The sequence below is a fragment of the Cetorhinus maximus genome, chromosome 19, assembly GCF_964194155.1.
Source record: "Cetorhinus maximus chromosome 19, sCetMax3.hap1.1, whole genome shotgun sequence".
Lineage (NCBI taxonomy): Eukaryota > Metazoa > Chordata > Chondrichthyes > Lamniformes > Cetorhinidae > Cetorhinus > Cetorhinus maximus.
Window position 1 is genome coordinate 97,728,804 of NC_135897.1, and position 19,069 is coordinate 97,747,872.

General features: G+C 44.6%; 1 protein-coding gene across 1 annotated transcript in view; it reads right to left on the reverse strand.

Annotated features, from left to right (window-relative positions):
* LOC144694054 (myoneurin-like) overlaps positions 1-19,069 on the reverse strand; it is an 82,743-nt gene that overhangs the window by 52,752 nt on the left and 10,922 nt on the right. The window contains exon 4 of the mRNA XM_078564416.1: positions 15,213-15,372. Coding sequence (XP_078420542.1) covers positions 15,213-15,372 — 160 coding nt within the window. The remainder of the gene's footprint in view (positions 1-15,212; positions 15,373-19,069) is intronic.

The following is a 19,069-nucleotide window of genomic DNA, read 5'->3' on the forward strand; positions in this document are numbered from 1 at the left end:
TCCCAGTTCACTTCAGCTAGCTCAGCTTTCATGCCGACATAGTTGCCCTTATTTAAGTTTAAAATACTAGTCTTAGACCCACTCTTCTCCCTTTCAAACTGGATGTAAAATTCAATCATATTTTGGTCACTGATACCTAGGAGTGCCTTCACTCGGAGGTCATTAACTAATTCTGTCACATTAATCAATACCAAGTCTAACATAACCTGCTCTCTTGTTGGTTCCAGAATGTGCTGCTCTAAGAAACTATGTTAAAAGCATTTTATGAACTCCTCATCCAGGCTCCTACAGCCAATCTGATTTTTGCAGTTTGTGTGTGGATTAAAGTCGCCCGTGATTATTGCAGTCCCTTTATCACAAGCACCCAATATTTCTTCTTGTATACTTTATTCTACATTGTGGCTACTGTTAGGGAGTTTTAGACCACTCCCACTAGTGACTTCTTTCCCCTATTATTCCTCATCTCCACCCAAATCGATTCTACATACTGATCTCCTGAACCAAGGTGTCACCTCTAACTATTGCAACAATATCATCCTTGATTAACAGTGCTACCCCATCACCTTTATCTAGCTTCCTATTCTTCTTGACAGTCATATACCCCTCAATATTCAGGACCCAATTCTTGTCATCTTGCAGCCAGCTCTCTGTAATGGCTATCAGCACACATTGAAGTAAATAAATATGATCTATCAATTAATTTACTTTGTTATGAATGCTACGGGCATTCAAGTACAGAGCCTTTAGTTTAGTCTTTTTCTTAAGTTTCAGACATCTAGTCTTGACTCTTTGTGCATTCTTAAGATTTTTTTTCTCTCTGTCCCTTCCTGCCATTCTCTGACCCTCATTTCCCATATTATTATTTTCCTACTCTTACCTTGTCTCTACTCTTTGACATACCACATCTTTCTACATTTGATGCGCTGCCTGGGAGGGTGGTGGAGGCAGGTTGCCTCACATCCTTTAAAAAGTTCCTGGATGAGCACTTGGCATGTCATAACATTCAAGGCGATGGGCCAAGTGCTGGTAAATAGAATTAGGTAGGTAGGTCAGGTGTTTCTCATGTGTCGGTGCAGACTTGATGGGCCGAAGGGCCTCTTCTGCCCTGTGTGAATCTGTGATTCCTTGCCCCAGCTATTTAGTTTAAAACCCTCTCTATTTCCTGAGTTATGCGTTTTGCAAGAACACCGGTCCCAGCACAGTTCAGGTGTAGACCGTCCCAAAGGTACAGTCTCCAATTTCCCCAGTACTGGTGCCAGTGCCCCACAAACTGGAACCTACTTCTCCCACACCAGTCTTTGAGCCAAAAACAAAAGTAGCTGGGAAAATTCACCAGGTCTGACAGCATCTGTGGAGAGGAAGACAGAGTTAACGTTTCAAGTCTGAATGACTCTTCATGAGCCATGTATTCATCAAATTTTATGCACCTTAGGCCAATTTGCATGTGGTTTAGGTAATAATCCAGAGGTTATAAACTTTGAGGTTCTGCTTTTCAATTTAGTGCCTTGCTCCTCATACTCTCTATGCAGAACCTCTTTCCTAGTTCTACCTATGTCATTGGTACCCACATGGACCACGAAAACCGGATCCTCCCCCTCCCACTGCAAGTTCCCCTCCAGCTCTGAGCAGATGTCCCTACCCTGGCACCAGGCAGGCAACACAGCTGTCTGGACTCTCGCTCTTTGCTACAGAGAACAGTGTCAATACCCCTCACTATACTGTCCCCTACTATCACTACATTCCTTTTTCCTCCCCCACTTGAATGATAGCAATGGTCAGTTTGCTCATCCACCCTGCAGCCCTCATTCTCATCCAAACAAGCTGAGAGAACCTCAAACCTAGTGAAAAATTGCAGAGGCTTACACTCCAACACTCCTGCCCTCTGGGTCCCCTTCCCTGCCTCACTCAGTTACACCCTCTTGTCCCTGTCCACTGACCAGATCAGTAGACCCTATCCCAAGTGTTGTGATTGCCTCCTTGTACAAAGTATCCAGGAATTTTTGCCCTCCCTGATGTGTCACAGTGCCTGCAGCTCAGCCTCCAGCTCAATGGCTCTTAGTCGAAGTTCCTCAAGCCGCAAACACTTACTGCAGACGTGTTTGCCCTGGGTCATAATGTTATCCAGGAGCTCCCACATGCTGCAGCCTTGACACATCACCTGTCCTGCCATCCTTAATGTGTTTTAAATAATTAATTATATTAATCATTTATGTTGCTTTTTTATATATTTTATTAACTTTACCACCAATTTGTGTGCTATTTTAAACATTAGGGATAGAATAGAACTTACCTACTTACCAGATACTCACCAAACAGCTAGCTCCTTTCCCTGCAGTAGAGCAAGAACTAATCCCAGCAGGGTGAGAAAGATAGAAAAAGGAAACAAACACCTCCTTCACCGAACTCCCCCTCTCACCAAACTCCAAGTCTTCACAGTTACCTCAGCTGCACTCCGTTTTCCAGCTTGTACAGGTCCCACTTCCCTGAGAAACACTCCCAATGCCCCAGAAACCTGAATCACTCGCTCCTACATCATCTCTCCAGCCACACATTCATCAGCTCTAACCTCCTACTTCTATGCTCATTAGTGTGTGGCACTGTAATTTGGAGATTACTACCTCTGAGGTCCTGTTTTTTAATGTCTTAGCTCCCTAAATCTGCTTTCAGGACCTCATCAATCTTTCTATCTATGTTGTTGGTACCAGTGTGAACCACGACCTCTGGCTGTTCACCCTCTGCCTTAAGAATGGCCTGCAACTGCTCTGATATGCTTGACCCTGGCACCAGGGAGGCAACATATCATCCTGGAGTCATATCCATGGCCGCAGAAATGCCAGTCTGTTTCTTCAAACTGTGGAATCCCCTACCACTAGTCCTCTTCCACTCTTCTTCCTCCCTGTCCATGCAGCCCCAAACTTGGCTTTTGCTGCACTCCCCATGAGGAACCATTGTCCTCACCAGCATTCAAAATGGAAAACCGGTTCTTGAGCGGGATAGACTCAGGACTCCCGGCATTAACTGCCTGGTCCTCCTCGACTTTCTGGTGGGCACCCATTCCCCCCCCTATCTGCGTGCTCCTAACCTGTGGTGTGACCACCTCCCTAAACGTGCTATCCATGTAGTCCTTAGTGTTGCAGATGTACCACAGGGACTCCAGCCGCTGTTCAAGCTCCAAAACCCAAAGCTCAAGCTTCTGTAGCTGATAACACCTCCTGTACATGTGCTCATCTAAGCCACATGAAGTGTCCATAACTTCCCATGTGCCACAGGATGGGCATTCCATACAGCCAAGCTGCCCTGTCATACCTTAAGCTTACTTTGACTATTAGTATAAACTGGAGACTAGAAAGTAGACTGACTCACCAATCACCTCCTTCTATTATTCCAACTACTGAAGACTGATCAAAAAGGTATCAGATAGAGCACCGCTTTCACCCTATGCAACGGCTTTTCATGTGAACCAAATTCCCAACTCCACATTCCATCTACCTCTCACTCAGGCATAATCTCCTGCCTCCTTGTGTATCCCTTACTGTCCTGAATCAGTGCTGGAGCCTAAGCTACTAATGGTCTATACTAATGACTTGGATGAAAGGACCAATTATATTGTAGCCAAATTTGAGGATACAAAAAAGAGGTGGGAAAGCAAGTTGTGAGGAGGATACAGAGAGTCCGCGAAGGAATATAGACAGGTTAAATGATGGGCTAAAATTATTGGCAGACGGAGTATAATGTGGGAAAATGTGCAGTTGCCCACTTTGGCAGCAATCAAAGCAACCATGTAATCCTTAACATTTTTCCTTTTCAGATAATGATCCAATTCCCTTTTGAAAGCCTCAATTGTCCCTTCTTCCAACACACACTCAGGCTCTGCATTTCAGATTCTAACCACTTGTGTGAAAAAGTTTTTCCTCATATCGCCATTGCTTCTTTTGCAAATTACCTTAAATCTGTGCCCTTTTATTCTTGATCTTTCTAGCAATGGGACCAGTTTCTCCCCATCTACTCTGTCCAAACTCATGATTTTGAACACCCATCTCTAACAAATCTCTTCCTGACAGTCAACTTCTCCAATCTATCTATCCACGTAACTGAATTTCCTCATCCCTGGAAACTCAGAGTCAGTGTCATTCATGGAGGGTCCTAGGAAGCAGGGGAATTGCCCATCAAAGTCTAACTTCCCTGGCAATTCCCATGTAGGTCAGCGTGCCAGGACTTCAACGGGGTCCTGATATGCACCTTGGGTCATATGTCCGTTCTCCAATGATCTGGAGAGCAGAAGATCTGAACTGAGTTTGCCGTTGTCGTTTCCGGTACCTAGGTCGATGCCGGGTGGTCTGCCCGGTTTCATTCCTTTTCTTTTGACTTTTTAGCTCCATTTCAGAGGGCATTTAAGAGTCAACCACATTACTGCAGATCTGGAGTCACATATGAACATACAAATTAGGAGCAGGAGTAGACCACTTGGCCCCTCGAGTCTTATCCGCCATTCAATTTCATGGCTGATCTGAATGTAACCTCAAACCAACATTCCTGCCTACCCCCAACAACCTTTCACCTCCTTGTTAATCAAGAATCTATCTAGCCCTGCCTTAAAAATATTCAAAGGCTCTGCTTCCACCGCCCTTTGAGGCAGTGAGCTCCAAAGACTCTCAACCCTCTGGATGAAAAAATTTCTCAACTCCTTTCTTAGCCTTCTACCTCTTACTTTAAATCTATGTCCCCTGTTTGTTGGTCCCTCTACTAATGGAAAAAGTGCCTTTCTATCCACCCTATCTATGCCCCTCATAATCTTATACACCTCTATCAGGTCCCCTCTCAAACTTCGTTGCTCCAAGGAAAACAACCCCAGCCTATCCAATCTTTCCTCATAGCTCAGACCCTCCAGCCCAGGCAGCATCCTGGTGAATCTCCTCTACACCCTCACCAGTGCAATCACATCCTTCCTATTATGTGGCGACCAGAACTGCACACAGTACTCCAGTTGTGGCCTAACCAGTGTTTAATACAGTTCCAGCATAACCTCCCTGCTCTTGTATTCTATGCCTCAGTGTCATGAAGCTATTATTGTAAATAATATTTTGGAAAATATTTTTATTTTAAAATAGAGATTTAGTCTGTGGGTGTGTCTTAATTAGATTAAAGCCAGCGAGTCTGGGTGCATTGATGTACTAGTCTGAGATATAAACAGAGAGATAGCTGCATTTGCATTTTTTGAATGGAGCATTTAAGAAGTGGGGTGAAAACTTGACACTTTTCTGACAGCTACCAAGCAATATGTTTATATTACTAATAAAATTGGTGTTATGAAAGGGGTTTTATTGTTAAAAGGTTAAGTTCAAAGAGGTTGTTGATACAATGAGAATTAACATTCAATGGAGCTGGTAGGTATAACTTCAGTGGTTTTCGGGTGTGCAGGGCAGAGGCAATGTGAGATCAAAAGGCAGCTGTAAGCCTCCAACTGGCTCCACAGTGAGAGGAACCTCATTTTGAATTCGTAAGGTGAAAATGCTTTGCCTGGTGTCTGGTTAAGTCTATGGGTTGCTGTTGCCTTAATGGAGATTAGTTTGGGAATTTGTTATAAGTTATGATAGTAGTAATTTGTAGCCATGTGTATATATATTTTAACCTGTGTAAATTAACAAAATGTTTCATTTAGTTTAATGTAAAACCTCAGAAACTAGTGGTCTGATTCCTGAGTTTAGAGTCGCATCTCAAACATAACAAACATAACTGCATCGGTCATAACACTCGGCTAATAAAGGCAAGTATCCCATATACCTTCTTAACCACCTTATCTACCTGCCCTGCTACCTTCAGGGATCTATGGATATGCACGCTAAAATCTTCAGTACTTTCCAGGGTCCTACCATTCATAGTGTAATCCCTTGCCTTGTTAGCCCTCCCCAAGTGCATTACCTCACACTTTTCTGGGTTGAATCCCATTTGCCACTGCTCTGCCCATCTCATCCGGACCTGCTGATTCATCCATTTTTAAGGCCACTAAACCCACTAGTACTTCCTCACTATGTTAATTTCCTCTAATATTTCACAGTCCTCCACCCTGATGTCTATACCTGCATTGTCCTTTTCCATTGTGAAGGCCAATGCAAAGTATTCATTGAGGACTGTACCCACATCTTCTGGGTCTACACACAGATTACCTCTATGGTCCCTAATTGGCCCGACTCTTTCCCTAGTTATTCTTCTGCTCTTTATATGTTTAAGAAACCTCTCTGGGTTTTCCTTTATTCTACCCACTAATTCTTTGTCATGCACTCTCTTAGCTTTCCTAATTTCCTTTTTAAGTTCCCCCCCTGCACTTTTTATACTCCTCTAGGGACTCTGCTCTATTGAGCCCTCGGTGTCTGCCATAAGCTTCTCTTTTTTTCTTAATCCTAACCTTTACGTCCCTTGACATCCAGGGTTCTCCGGACTTGGTCCCCTCCTTTGTCTTTACGGGAACATATTTGCCCTGTACTCTCGCTATTTCCTCCTTGAATGCGTCCCACTGCTCTGACACAGTTTTATCTGCAAGTAGCTGCTCCCAGTCCACTTGGGCCAAATTGCATCTCATCTTGGTAAAATTAACCTTTCCCCAGTTTAGAACTTTTATTCCTGGCCCAACCTTATCCTTTTCCACAACTATCCTAAATCTAACTGAGTTATGGTCACTATCTCCAAAATGCTCCCCCACTGATACACCTTCCACCTGCCTGGGTTCATTTCCGAATATTAGGTCCAGAGCTGCCCCTCCCGTGTTGGGCTTTCTATATATTGGCTAAAAAAGTTCTCCTGGATGCAACTTAAGAATTTTGCTCCCTCCCTACCTTGCACACTAAAAACTATCCCAGTTAAAATTTGCGTGGTTAAAATCCCCTAATATTACTGTCCTATTATTCTTACACTTCTCTGAAATTTGATTATATATTTGATCCTCTATCTCTCCCTGACTGTTTGGGGGCCTATAGTACACACCCAACAGCGTGTTTGCCCCTCTTGTGTTTTTTTACTTCTACCCACGTGGCCTCATTTGACGATCCTTCTAAGATATCATCCCTCCTCACTGCTATAATTGATCCCTTGATCAATATTGCAACCCCCCTTTCTATCCCCCTCTCTATCTCATCTGAATACCCTATAACCAGGGATGTTGAGTTGCCAATCCTGCCCTTCTTTTAGCCAAGTCTCGGTCATAGCTATGAGATCACACTCCCACATGCCTAGCTGTGCCCCCAGCTCGTCTGTCTTATTCCTCAGGCTCCTTGCATTAAAATATATTCCATTTAGCCTTGCTAAACTCATTTTTTCCTTATCTAGCCTATGTTTCCTCTGCCTTCCAGACTCACTTCCTAGCTTTATAACTTCTAATTCCATCTCAGCTTCTCTCCCCTCTGAACTACTTTTCAGGATCCCATCCCCCAGCCAATTTAGTTTAAACCCACCCCAACAGCATTAGCAAACCTCCCCGCGAGGATGTTGGTCCCGTTCCTATTCAGATGTAGCCCGTCCAACTTGTACAGGTCCTACCTGCCCCAGAAATGGTCCCAATGCCCCAGAAATCTAAAGTGCTCCCTCCTGCACCATCTTTCCAGCCACACATTCATCTGCTCTATCCTTCTGTTCCTATACTCTCGCTATGTGGCACCGAGGGTAATCCGGAGATTACTACCTTTGAAGTCCTGCTTTTCAATATCCTACCTAACTCCCTAAAGTCTGCTTGCAGGACTTCATTTATCTTTCTTCCTATGTCATTGGTCCCAACACGGACCACGACCTCTGGTTGTTCACCCTCCCCTTTCAGAATGTCCGGCAGCCGTTCCTTAACATCCTTGATCCTGGCACCGGGAGGCAACATAAATCCTGGAGTCACATCTGCGGCCACAGAAGTGCCTGTCTACTCCCCTCACTAACAAATCTCCTACCACTATTACCCTCCCACACTTCTTCCTCCCCCCTCACCCCGAGCAGCTGGACCACCCACAGTGCCATGGCCTCTGCTCTGGTTGGCCTCCACAAAGGAAACGTCACTCTCACATTTTTCCAGGGCCAACAAACGGTTTATGAGCGAGATGCACTCAGGGGATTCGCTCATTACCTGCCTGATCCCCTTCTTCTGTCTGGTGCAGGCATTCTCCTAACCCGCGCTGCAATCTGTTAGATTGAACCATGGGGGAGACTGGTCTAAACCTGAATGATGACATTGCAAGGGTTATGAGCACCTCCACCAGTGACTGCTCCATGCCCAGCTTTAGCAAGGAGATTGTACACCTTGTCCAGTCATCCAGATGTTCTCCAGTCCACTAAAACTCTCATTAGTTTGCAGTCTGTGCCCGAGGGATGAAATGCTTTGGAGCACTTGGTGGCAATTTCATGCCTGTGTGTTGATTGAGTGGACAGATAAGCTAGAGGCCCGGCTCCAAGCATGTCAATGTGACTGTGCCTAAACTCTCTCAGCTGTGCAGGAATGGTTACTTTATGTAAGGTTTCCCTAATGCGTGGCCACTTCCCTCCCTCCTCCACCACCCTGCACGTGATTGTGCACTACCATCAACCATGCCCCCCTACCCCCGTCAAGTCACCTCAATCGCAGGGCAGGACTTGCACACCCCCAACTCGCCTCACAGTGTGCTGCATTGCTCCCCCCAACTTAGCCCAACTACAGTGCAGGGAAATTGATAGCGTAGTGGTATTGTCGCTGTACTAGTGATCTAGAGACCCAGGGTTCGAATGCCGCCATGGCAGATGGTGAAATTTGAATGCTATACAAAAATCTGGAATTGAAAGTCTGATGAAACCACCTGGTTCACTATTCTGGCCTACGTGACTCTTAAATTCTCTTCGAAATGGACAAGCAAGCCACTCAGTTGTATCAAACCGCTACAAAGTCACAAAAAGGGATCAAAACCAGACGGACCACCCGGCATCAACCTAGGCACTGGAAATGACAACAGCAATCTCAGTCCTGCCGTCCCTGCAAAGTCCTTCTTACTAACATCTGGAGAACTGTCTCACAGACTAGTCAAGCAACAGCCTGACATAGTCATCCTCACAGAATCATACCTTACAGATAATGTCCCAGACTCCACCATCACCATCCCTGGGTATGTCCTATCCCACCGGCAGGACAGACCCAGCAGAGGTGGCGGCACAGTGGTATACAGTCAGGAGGGAGTTGCCCTGGGAGACTTCAACATCGACTCCGGACCCCATGAAGTCTCATGGATCCTGCTGATTACCATGTACCACCCTCCTTCTGCTCCTCCATGTTGAACATCACTGGGAGGAAGCACTGAGGATAGCAAGAGCACAGAATGTACTCTGGGTGGGGGACTTCAATGTCCATCATGGAGAGTGGCTCGGTGGCATCACTACTGACCGAGCTGGCCGAGTCCTAAAGGACACAGCTGCTAGACTGTAGCAGCAGTGTGTGTGCCATCTACAAGATGCACTGCAGAAATTCACCTAGGCTCCTTAGACAGCACCTTCCAAACCTACGACCACTACAATCTAGAAGGACAAGGGCAGCAGATAGATGGGAACACCATCACCTGGAAGTTCCTTTCCAAGCCACTCACCATCCTGACTTGGAAATATATCACCGTTCTTTCACTGTTGCTGGGTCAAAATCCTGAAACGCCCTTCCTAACAGCACTGTGGGTGTACCTACACCACATGGACTGCAGCGGTTCAAGAAGGCAGCTCACCACCGCCTTCTCAAGGGCAATTAGGGATGGACAATAAATGTTGGCCCGGCCAGCGAAGCTCACATCCCGTGAATGAATAAAAAAAGTGCCCTTGTCCCGGCACCGCACTGTCAGCCAGCCGGGCAAAAGCGTCTTGCCTGTGCCCTTGCCTGAATGCACGGCGCCTCAACCTTGAAGTCCAACAGGTGACCCTCACGAGCGCTGCACAACGTGCACTCACCTCCGCGTTTCCCTTGAAGTGCAGCCGGCCAAGTGCACGCCTTATACATGCTGTTGTGAAACAGGCAGACGTGCTCGGGTGTTCCAGGGTGGAGGGATGATTCCCACAAGCTAGGCTTACGATATGTGCGGATGTATTCCAATGAGGTTCCTGATGTCTGGCGGCGGGAAACACAACCCGCCATTGACGGGCAGAGCAGACGATTGCAAACAGGTTTTGCGAAGTCATGAAACTGATTTTTGACCTTCTTGCTATATTGTCTGCTCACGTCGCCAAACATGCCCGATGCAAGCGGGCACGGAAAATTCCACCCAATGTGATGAAAGATTGGGTGGGACGGCACTAGAGTAAGAAATATTAAAATATTAGGTGGCGTCAGAGGAAGACCAATACAGTAAGGCCTAAATTAGGTTACAGCGTATGTATGCAAATGTACAAAGTGCGATAAATAAGGCTGGTGAGCTGCAGGCGCCAATAGCCACAAGAGAATATGAAGATAACAGTAGCTAGCTCCAAAAAAGACAGGACTGATACTAAATATTCTTGGATATTCAGAAAAGATGGGGAAGGAAACAAAAGGAGGGGCAACAGTATTAATTGAGAAGAGTATTACAATGCTCCACAGTGGAAGACACTAATAGCATTCCAAAAATACTAAATAATCGAGGGGCAAAAGTGGGGGAGGAAATAACTACAATAACTGTCACTAGAAATAAAGTACTAGGGAAACTAATGGGGCTAAAGGCCGATAAGTCACCTGGACCTGATGGGTTGCATCCTAGGATATTAAAGGATGTAGCTGTAGAGATAGTGGATGCACTGGTAGTAATCTTCCAAGGGTCCTTAGATTCTGGAAAAGTCCCAGAGGATTGGAGAGTGGCCAATGTAACACCCTTATTCAAAAAGGGAGGGAGACAAAAAACAGGTAACTATAGGCCAGTTAGCTTAACATCTGTCATTGGGAAAATGTTGGAGTCTATTATAAAGGATGTAATAGCAGAGTATTCAGAAATGCATAATTTAACCAAGCAGAGTCAGCATGGCTTCATGAAGAGGAAATCATACCTTACAAATTTATTAGAGTTCTTTTGAGTAACAAGCAGGGTAGATAAAGGGGAACCAGTAGATGTAATATATTTGGATTTTCAAAAGGCATTCGATAAGGTACCGCACATAAGGCTACTTAAGATAAGAGCCCATGGTGTTGGGGGTAGTATATTACCATGGACAGAAGACTGTCTAACTAATAGAAGACAGAGTTGGGATAAGGGGGGCATTTTCAGGGTGGCAACCTATAACTAGTGAAGTGTCACAGGGATCAGTGCTGGGGCTACAATTATTTACAATGTATATTTAATGATTTGGATGTCAGAGATGAGGAATTTCTTCTCTGAGGGTAGTTAATCTGTGGAATTCTTTACCACAGAGGGCCATAGAGGCTGGATCATTAAGTATATTCAAGGCTGAGAAAGACAGATTTTTAATCAGTAAGGGAATCAATGGTTATGGGGAAAAGGCAGGAAAATGGAGTTGAGGATTATCAGATCAGCCATGATCTCATTGAAAGGCAGAGCAGATTCGATGGGCCGAATGGCCTACCTCTGCTCCTATGTCTTATGGTCTTAAGCTGGAGAGAGATGATTTTCTAGAGAGCTCAAGGACAAAATCTACTTGATTAGAGCCAAGAAGCAATGGAGGCAGCATTACATTGCTGGGTATACTTTGGTAGACCACCGACTAGTGAAAAAAGATAGAGGAGTAAATGTTTTGAGAACTTAGGGGTGCAAAAAGTATAGAATAGCATTAATAGGGGCAGCTTGACAAATACATGAATAGGATGGGAATAGAGGGATACGGACCCCAGGAGTGCAAAATGTTTTAGTTTGACAGGCAATATGATCGGCGCAGGCTTGGAGAGCCGAAGGGCCTGTTCCTGTGCTGTACTTTTCTTTGTTCTTTGTTAATACAGCTTTTGTTATTCTTCCACACGATGTGGGCATCGCTGGCTAGGTAAGCATTTGTTGCCTATCCTAATTACTCTGGAGAACGTAGTGGTGAGTAACCTTCCTGAACCACTACAGTCCATCTGCTCAAGGCCCAGCAGAGAGGGATGCACAAGGTGCAAAAGGGCCTGAGCTCCTACCTTCAAATGCGCGCGATGAAGGCACAATGAAGGAACACGTATGTGGCTGATAACAAAGTGGCATTGCAATACATGGCTGCCCGAGTTTTCGCAGATGTGAGGAACATTATTTCTGTCTGGGCAGTGCGAGGTGCTTGTTAACTTGTAAAGCACCAGCTCAGAGGAGGCAGTGAGGGTGAGTGTCGTGGTGATGGCAAAGACCACAACCAGAGTCTGTGGCCATCACAAAGACTGAACTTGGCAAGTGAGATTTACTAGTTCTTAACCAGACCACTAGATAGAACACCTACAGTGTAACAGTGTAGTAAAGCATTAGCACCTCAGGGAATTGGGGGGGTGAATTCGGAAAATAAGACCAATGATGATTATTTTGAGAACTAGAGCTGATAACAACTGTGGAGTCTGTAGAAAATTAAAGTGGCTAGACCAAGTGATGTAGATCATTATGACTATGCTGGGACTGGGGCATACCAGCCCTGACTTCTCGTGTTGATCATCAATAAATCCTCAAAAAATGAGTCCCGAGTGCAGGCCAGCTGGAAATGTCACCAACTATTGTTGGGTAGTGCAGAGCAGATAGCTGCAGTGCAGCATTGCTAACGCTAAGTTAGTTTAAAATGTAACTTGACTTTCTTTACGGAAATGAGGGGTGAAGTCTGCACGTAGTATTCCACTCTTGAAGAGTAGCACAAGTTGCATGGAAAAGGTAAAAACAGGATCCTGTTAAGAAATAATGAAGTTTTTAAAAAGTTTATTCACAGGATGTGGGCATCACTGCCTATACCAGCATTTCTTGCCCATCCCTAACTGCCCTTGCAATTGCTGCAGTGTTAATTTATCTTTAGGCATTATGGTTTCTCTATCAGCAGACAGCCATCAATAAGCATGAAGAATTGCTACAGCCTTTAACTGAAACTACTGTGACATCTTGTTGGTAGTGCAAACAATATAAAATGTCTGCTTTGCAAATCACCCATTCAAATTCTTAAGCAGTCAGACTGTTATAAATCCTGATATGAATGCATGATTGCAATTTAATCTGCTTTAGAACCTGTATTGGTAAAAGCCATTTATCATTGGCAAGATTATTTTCTGTTTAAGTTTACGTTTACAATAAAAATGTTATCACTTCATATTCAAAAATTATCTAAGAACAACGAAGATTGCTTAAGGAACAATGTTGAATAAATGCATTCAAGAGATAAAAACAATTGAGCCATTGAAGGATGATTTTCTTTCAATATAGGTGGAACTTTCAGTTTCAAGCAATTCTGGAAAATAATTCTTTTTAACAACAATTTTTGGAGCACAATTGTTCAGTATTACAGCTGAGCTGTTGTTTTTGTTATATGCAGTGCACTTAACCGTTTATTGATATCACATGGCGTGAATGGAATTGGCTGAAGACTGGCACCTGTGATGGGGACCTCTGGAGGCTGCTGAGATGAGTCCCACACTTGACATTTCTGGCTGAAGATGGGTACGAAGGCTTCAGCCTTTCTTTTGCACTGACATGCTGGGCACTCCCTTCTTTGAGGAGAGAGATGCTCCTGGAGCCTCCTCTTTCTGTTAGTTATTTAACTGGAACCCAACATTCACAACTGGATGCGGCAGGACTGCAGAGCTTTGACCTGATCCATTGGTTGTGGGATTATTTTTTTATTCATTTACGGGATGTGTGCATCACTAGCTAGACCAGCATTTATTGCCCATCCCTAATTGCCTTGTGAAAGGGGGTGATGAGCTGCCTTCTTGAACCGCTGCAGTCCATGTGGTGTAGGTACACCCACAGTGCTGTTAGGAAGGGAGTTCCAAGATTTTGACCCAGCGACAGTGAAGGAACGGTGATATATTTCTAAGTCAGGATGGTAGTGGCTTGGGGGGGGAACTTCCAGGTGTTGGTGATCACTAATCTCTGCCCAGGGCATGCTGCTTCCACTGTTCAGCAGCACCTGGAGAGAGGGGTGTACAAGATGTAAAACATCGGGGCCTATGCTCTAGGGGGGCACTGGCCCACTGCTAGAAAAACAACAATCACTGGCCAAGTAGGACGTGCCAGATTTCCTAGTCGCTCCTTTCTTGTTTGCCTCATTGTGTTATGTTTCTGTTGGGCATTGTGGTGACAGGTGCTTTCTTCAGTCTTCTGACCTGGCTGGAGCAAAAGTTAAGGTAAAGCACCCACTGCCTCTATGTTAAGTTTACACCCAGAAGGCCCTTCCATGGCCTCCTCCCTCGATGGTGTGGCCCTTTCCCGACTTCCTGACCTGATGTCCTTTCTCGATGGTGTGGCCCCTAGTTCCACTTTGCCTGCCAATTGGTTTATAGAGTGCCTTTCACATCCTCACAAAAATGCTTTCAGCTACTGTGATGTACTTTTACAGTCAATGTTATGAAGTAGGGAATTCTGGCACCAATTTGCATTTAGCAAGATTCACAAATAGAAAGGACCAGATGCTGGGGCCAAAATTAGATTTTTGGATGCTACGAGGCCCCTGAAAGTTTTGAAACTGAGTTTGTAGCATATACATATACTTCTGATGCAAAATGTGATGGATGCAATATTGGTGTGGGCTTAACCAGGGTAATAAAAGGCCCAGAAAAAGGAGAAGCACCGGAGCCAATGATTTCTCTTGGTAGGCCTGCATTTGGTGTAGGTACACACAGTAGTTTTAGGGAGTTCCAGGATTTTGACCCAGTGACAATGAAGGAGCTGCGATATAGTTCCAAGTCAGGATAGTGTGTGGCTTGGAGGGAAACTTCCAGGTGGTGGTTCCCATGTGTCTGCTGCCCTTGTCCTTGTCCTTCTAGGTGGTAACGGCCATAGGTTTGGAAGGTGCTGTCAAAGGAGCCTTAGTAAGTTGCTGCAGGGCCTCATCCCTCTCTGCTATTTATGTTAATGTTACTGATTTGGACTTATTGTTGCACACATTTATTCCTAAATATATACAATTCAATCCATGAGCATATAAACAAAAATCTCAGACTACCTGTTAATCGAGAAACTCGAGCTGTTCAGCACCTCTGCTGTTGGTGATATGAACATAAACAGCTGATTGGTTATAATATAGCAAATCTTACAGAACGTGGGACACTGATGGATCGTGCACAGAGATGAGCTTCACAACGTGCGGAATGTATTTACCTGGCATGAATTTTCAGGTTACTGGAAGTTGCAAACTGAAGGTTGCAGACATCACAAGCGTATGGCTTCTCCTCACCGTGGTGCATGCGATTGTGGAAGACTAGCTGGCATTTCTGTGCAAAGCTTTTATCGCACATGTCACACTGATAAGGCTTCTCACCTGCAACAAGTTACAGCAGTATATCAGCTTGTAGAAAAAGACTCACTAAAGTGTCTCAAATTGAAAATCCTAACTAGAAAGTGAGAATATACAGTGTACACGTTGGTACACTGCATCCTAATTCAGGAAAACATTGGAGTTCACGTTTATTTGAATACTGATGCTACACATTCTCAGGTAATGCTTCCGACAGCCAGAAACACTCACAATTGTCTTTTAGGAACGGATATTTGATTCATGATCTAAAAATTATGTTTGTGAAAATATTATACTGTTGGCCTACAGGCTTAAATCCCAATTTAACCCTGCTGTAATTAATCTCTTCCTCATGAAAATACCAATGGAATTCTGTAAAAGATGAACAGACAAAAGACGAACCAACAAGACTGCCAGGAAAAACCGTAAAGGAACAAATGGGTGAGCTTTAAGGAAGAGATGTTTCAGGTACAGGCTAGGCACATTCCAACAAGAGTGAAAGGTAACGTGGATAACTGTGAGGTTATCCATTTTGGTCAGAAGAATAAAAAGGCGACTTATTATTTATATGGAGAGAAACTTCAAAATGCTTCAGTGCAGAGGGATCTGGGTGTCCTCATACATGAATCTCCGAAAGCTAGTATGCAGGTAACAAGGAAGGCAAATGGAATTTTGGCATTTATTGTTAAAGGAATAGAGTATAAAAATAGGGAAGTGTTGTTGCAACTGTACAAGGCATTGGTGAGACCGCACCTGGAGTACTGTGTACAGTTTTGGTCCCCTTACTTGAGGAAGGATGTAGTTGCACTGGAGACGGTTCAGAAGAGGTTCACTAGATTGATTCCAGAGATGCGGGCCTTGTCTTATGAGGAGAGATTGAGCAGTTTAGGCCTATACTCACTAGAGTTTAGAAGGATGAGAGGAGATCTAATTGAGGTATATAAGATGCTAAAGGGGATAGACAAAGTAGACGTGGAGCGGATGTTTCCCCTTCTGGGGAATTCTAGAATGAGAGGCCATAGTTTTAGGCTAAGGGGTAGTAGATTTAAATCAGAGATGCGGAGGAATTACTTTTCTCAAAGGGTCGTGAATCTGTGGAATTCACTACCTCAGAGTGCAGTTGATGCCGGGACGCTGAATAAATTTGAGGAGATAGACAGATTTTTAATTAGTAACGGGTTGAAAGGTTATGGGAGAGGGCGGGAAATTGGAGTTGAGGCCGAAATGAGATCAGCCATGATCGTAATGAATGGCGGGGCAGGCTCGAGGGGCTGAATTGCCTACTCCTGCTCCTAGTTCTTATGTAAGTGAACAAATGCAAGGGCTCCTTGGATAATGAAGGAGATAGAAAATGTGATGAAATAAAAAAAAGATGCTGTATATCAGATGAATTCTTCAAGCAAGAACCAGGCCAAATACAATAAGTTGAGAGGTGAAGTGAAAAGCAAAATAAGGCTGGCAAAGAGAGAATACAATAGAATGGCAGTTAGCATAAAAGGGAACCCAAAAATCCTTTACTGGTATGTAAATAGCAAGCAGGTGGCTTGAAGCGGGGTGGGTCTTATTAGGGATATACAGGGTGATATATGCTTAGAGGCACAGGGCAAGGCTAGAATACTTAATAAGTTTTTTGTATCGGTGTTTATTAAGATAATGCTGACAAAATATCAGTAGAAACAGAGATGGTAGAAGTAATGAATGGGTTGAAAATTAATGGGCAAATAGGAGAGATTGGCCACGCTAAGAGCAGATACCTCACCTGGTCCAGATAGCTTCCATCCCAGGTTAGTAAAGCAAACAGGGACCCAGATAGTGGAAGGGCTTGCCATAATCGCCCAATCTTCCCTAGATACGAGGTGAGTGGGAGGTGCCAGAAGATTTGCAGGTGGCAAATGTGACATGCTTGGTCAAGAAAGAGTATGAAGGACATTCCTAGTAACCACAGGTTGATGAGTGTAACATTAGTAAGGTTTTAAAAATGATACTCTGGGGATTTTTTTTCTCTCTAAAATCAACAGGTACATGAAGAGATTCGAGTTAATTAAGGAGAGCCAGCACCAATTTGTAAAAGCTGGAATGTGCTTGATTAATTGAATTTTTTGATGAAATAGCAGGGAATGTTAAAGAGGGAATACAATGGATGCTGCCTATACGGGTTTTAAGAAGGCATTTGACAAAGTACCGCATAAAATGTTGGTTTACATAATTCAGGGACATGGAATAAGAGGGTCAGTGTGCAATTGGAGAAAAAGATTGGCTTAAGGATAGAACGCAGCAAGTTATGGTAAATGGTTTTCCAATCTAGAGGACGTTAGACAGTGGAGCTCCCCAAGGGTCAGTGCTAGGAGCACTGCTTTTTTGATCTAAATAAGATCAGAGTAGAACAAGAGACTTAGGAAGAGGAGGAGGCTATTTTTTCTATTCATTCATGGGATGTGGGCTTCGCTGGCTGGGCCAGCATTTATTGCCCATCCCTTGCTGCCCTTGAGAAGGTGGTGGTGAGCTGCCTTCTTGAACCGCTGCAGTACATGTGGTGTAGGTACACCCACAGTGCTGTTAGGGAGGGAGTTCCAAGATTTTGACTCAGTGACAGTGAAGGAACAGCGATATATTTCCAAGTCAGGATGGTGAGTGTCTTGGAGGGAAATTTCCAGGTGGTGGTGTTCACATCTATCTGCTGCCCTTGTCCTAGTTGGTAGTGGTCGTGGGTTTGGAATGTGCTGTCTAAGGAGCCTTGGTGAATTCCTGCAGTACATCTTGTAGATGGTACACACTGCTGCCACTGTGCGTCGGTGGTGGAGGGAGTGAATGTTTGTGGATGTGGTGCCAATCAAGCGGGCTGCTTTGTCCTGGATGGTGTCAATCTTCTTGAGTGTTGTGGGAGCTGCACTCATCCAGGCAAGTGGGGAGTATTCCGTCACACTCCTGACTTGTGCCTTGTAGATGGTGGACAGGCTTTGGGGAGTTAGGAGACAAGTTACTCGTCACACGATTCCTAGCCTCTGACCTGCTCTTGTAGCCACACTTATTTATATGGCTAGTCCAGTTCAGTTTCTGGTCAATGGTTAAACCCCAGGATGTTGATAGTGGGGATTCAGTGATGGTAACACCATTGAACGTCAAGGGGTGATGGTTGGATTCTCTCTTGTTGGAGATGGTCATTGCCTGGCACTTGTATGGCGCGAATGTTACTTGCCACTTGTTAGCCCAAGCCTGGATATTGTCCAGGTGTTGCTGCATTTGGAATTGGACTGCTTCAGTATCTGAGGAATTGCTAATTGTGCTGATCATTGTGCAATCATCAGCGAACATCCCCAGTTTTGGCCTTCTGATGGAAGGAAGGTCATTGAAAAAGCAATTGGAGATGGTTGGACTGAGGACACTATCCTGAGGAACTCCTGCAGTGATGTACTGGAGCTGAGATGACTAACCTCCAACAAGCACAACCATTTTTTTTTGTGCTAGGTTTAGCTCCAACCAGTGGAGAGTTTTCCCTAATTCCCATTTACTCCAGTTTTGTGAGGTTTCCTTGATGCCACACTCGGTCAAATTCTGCCTGGATGTCAAGGGCAGTCACCCTCACCTCACCTCACCTCGGGAGTTCAGCTCTTTTGTCCATTTTTGAACCAAGGCTGTAATGAGGTCAGGAGCTGTGTGGGCCCTGGCGGAACCCAAACTGGGCGTCACTGAGCAGGTTATTGCTAAGCAAGTACCGCTTGAT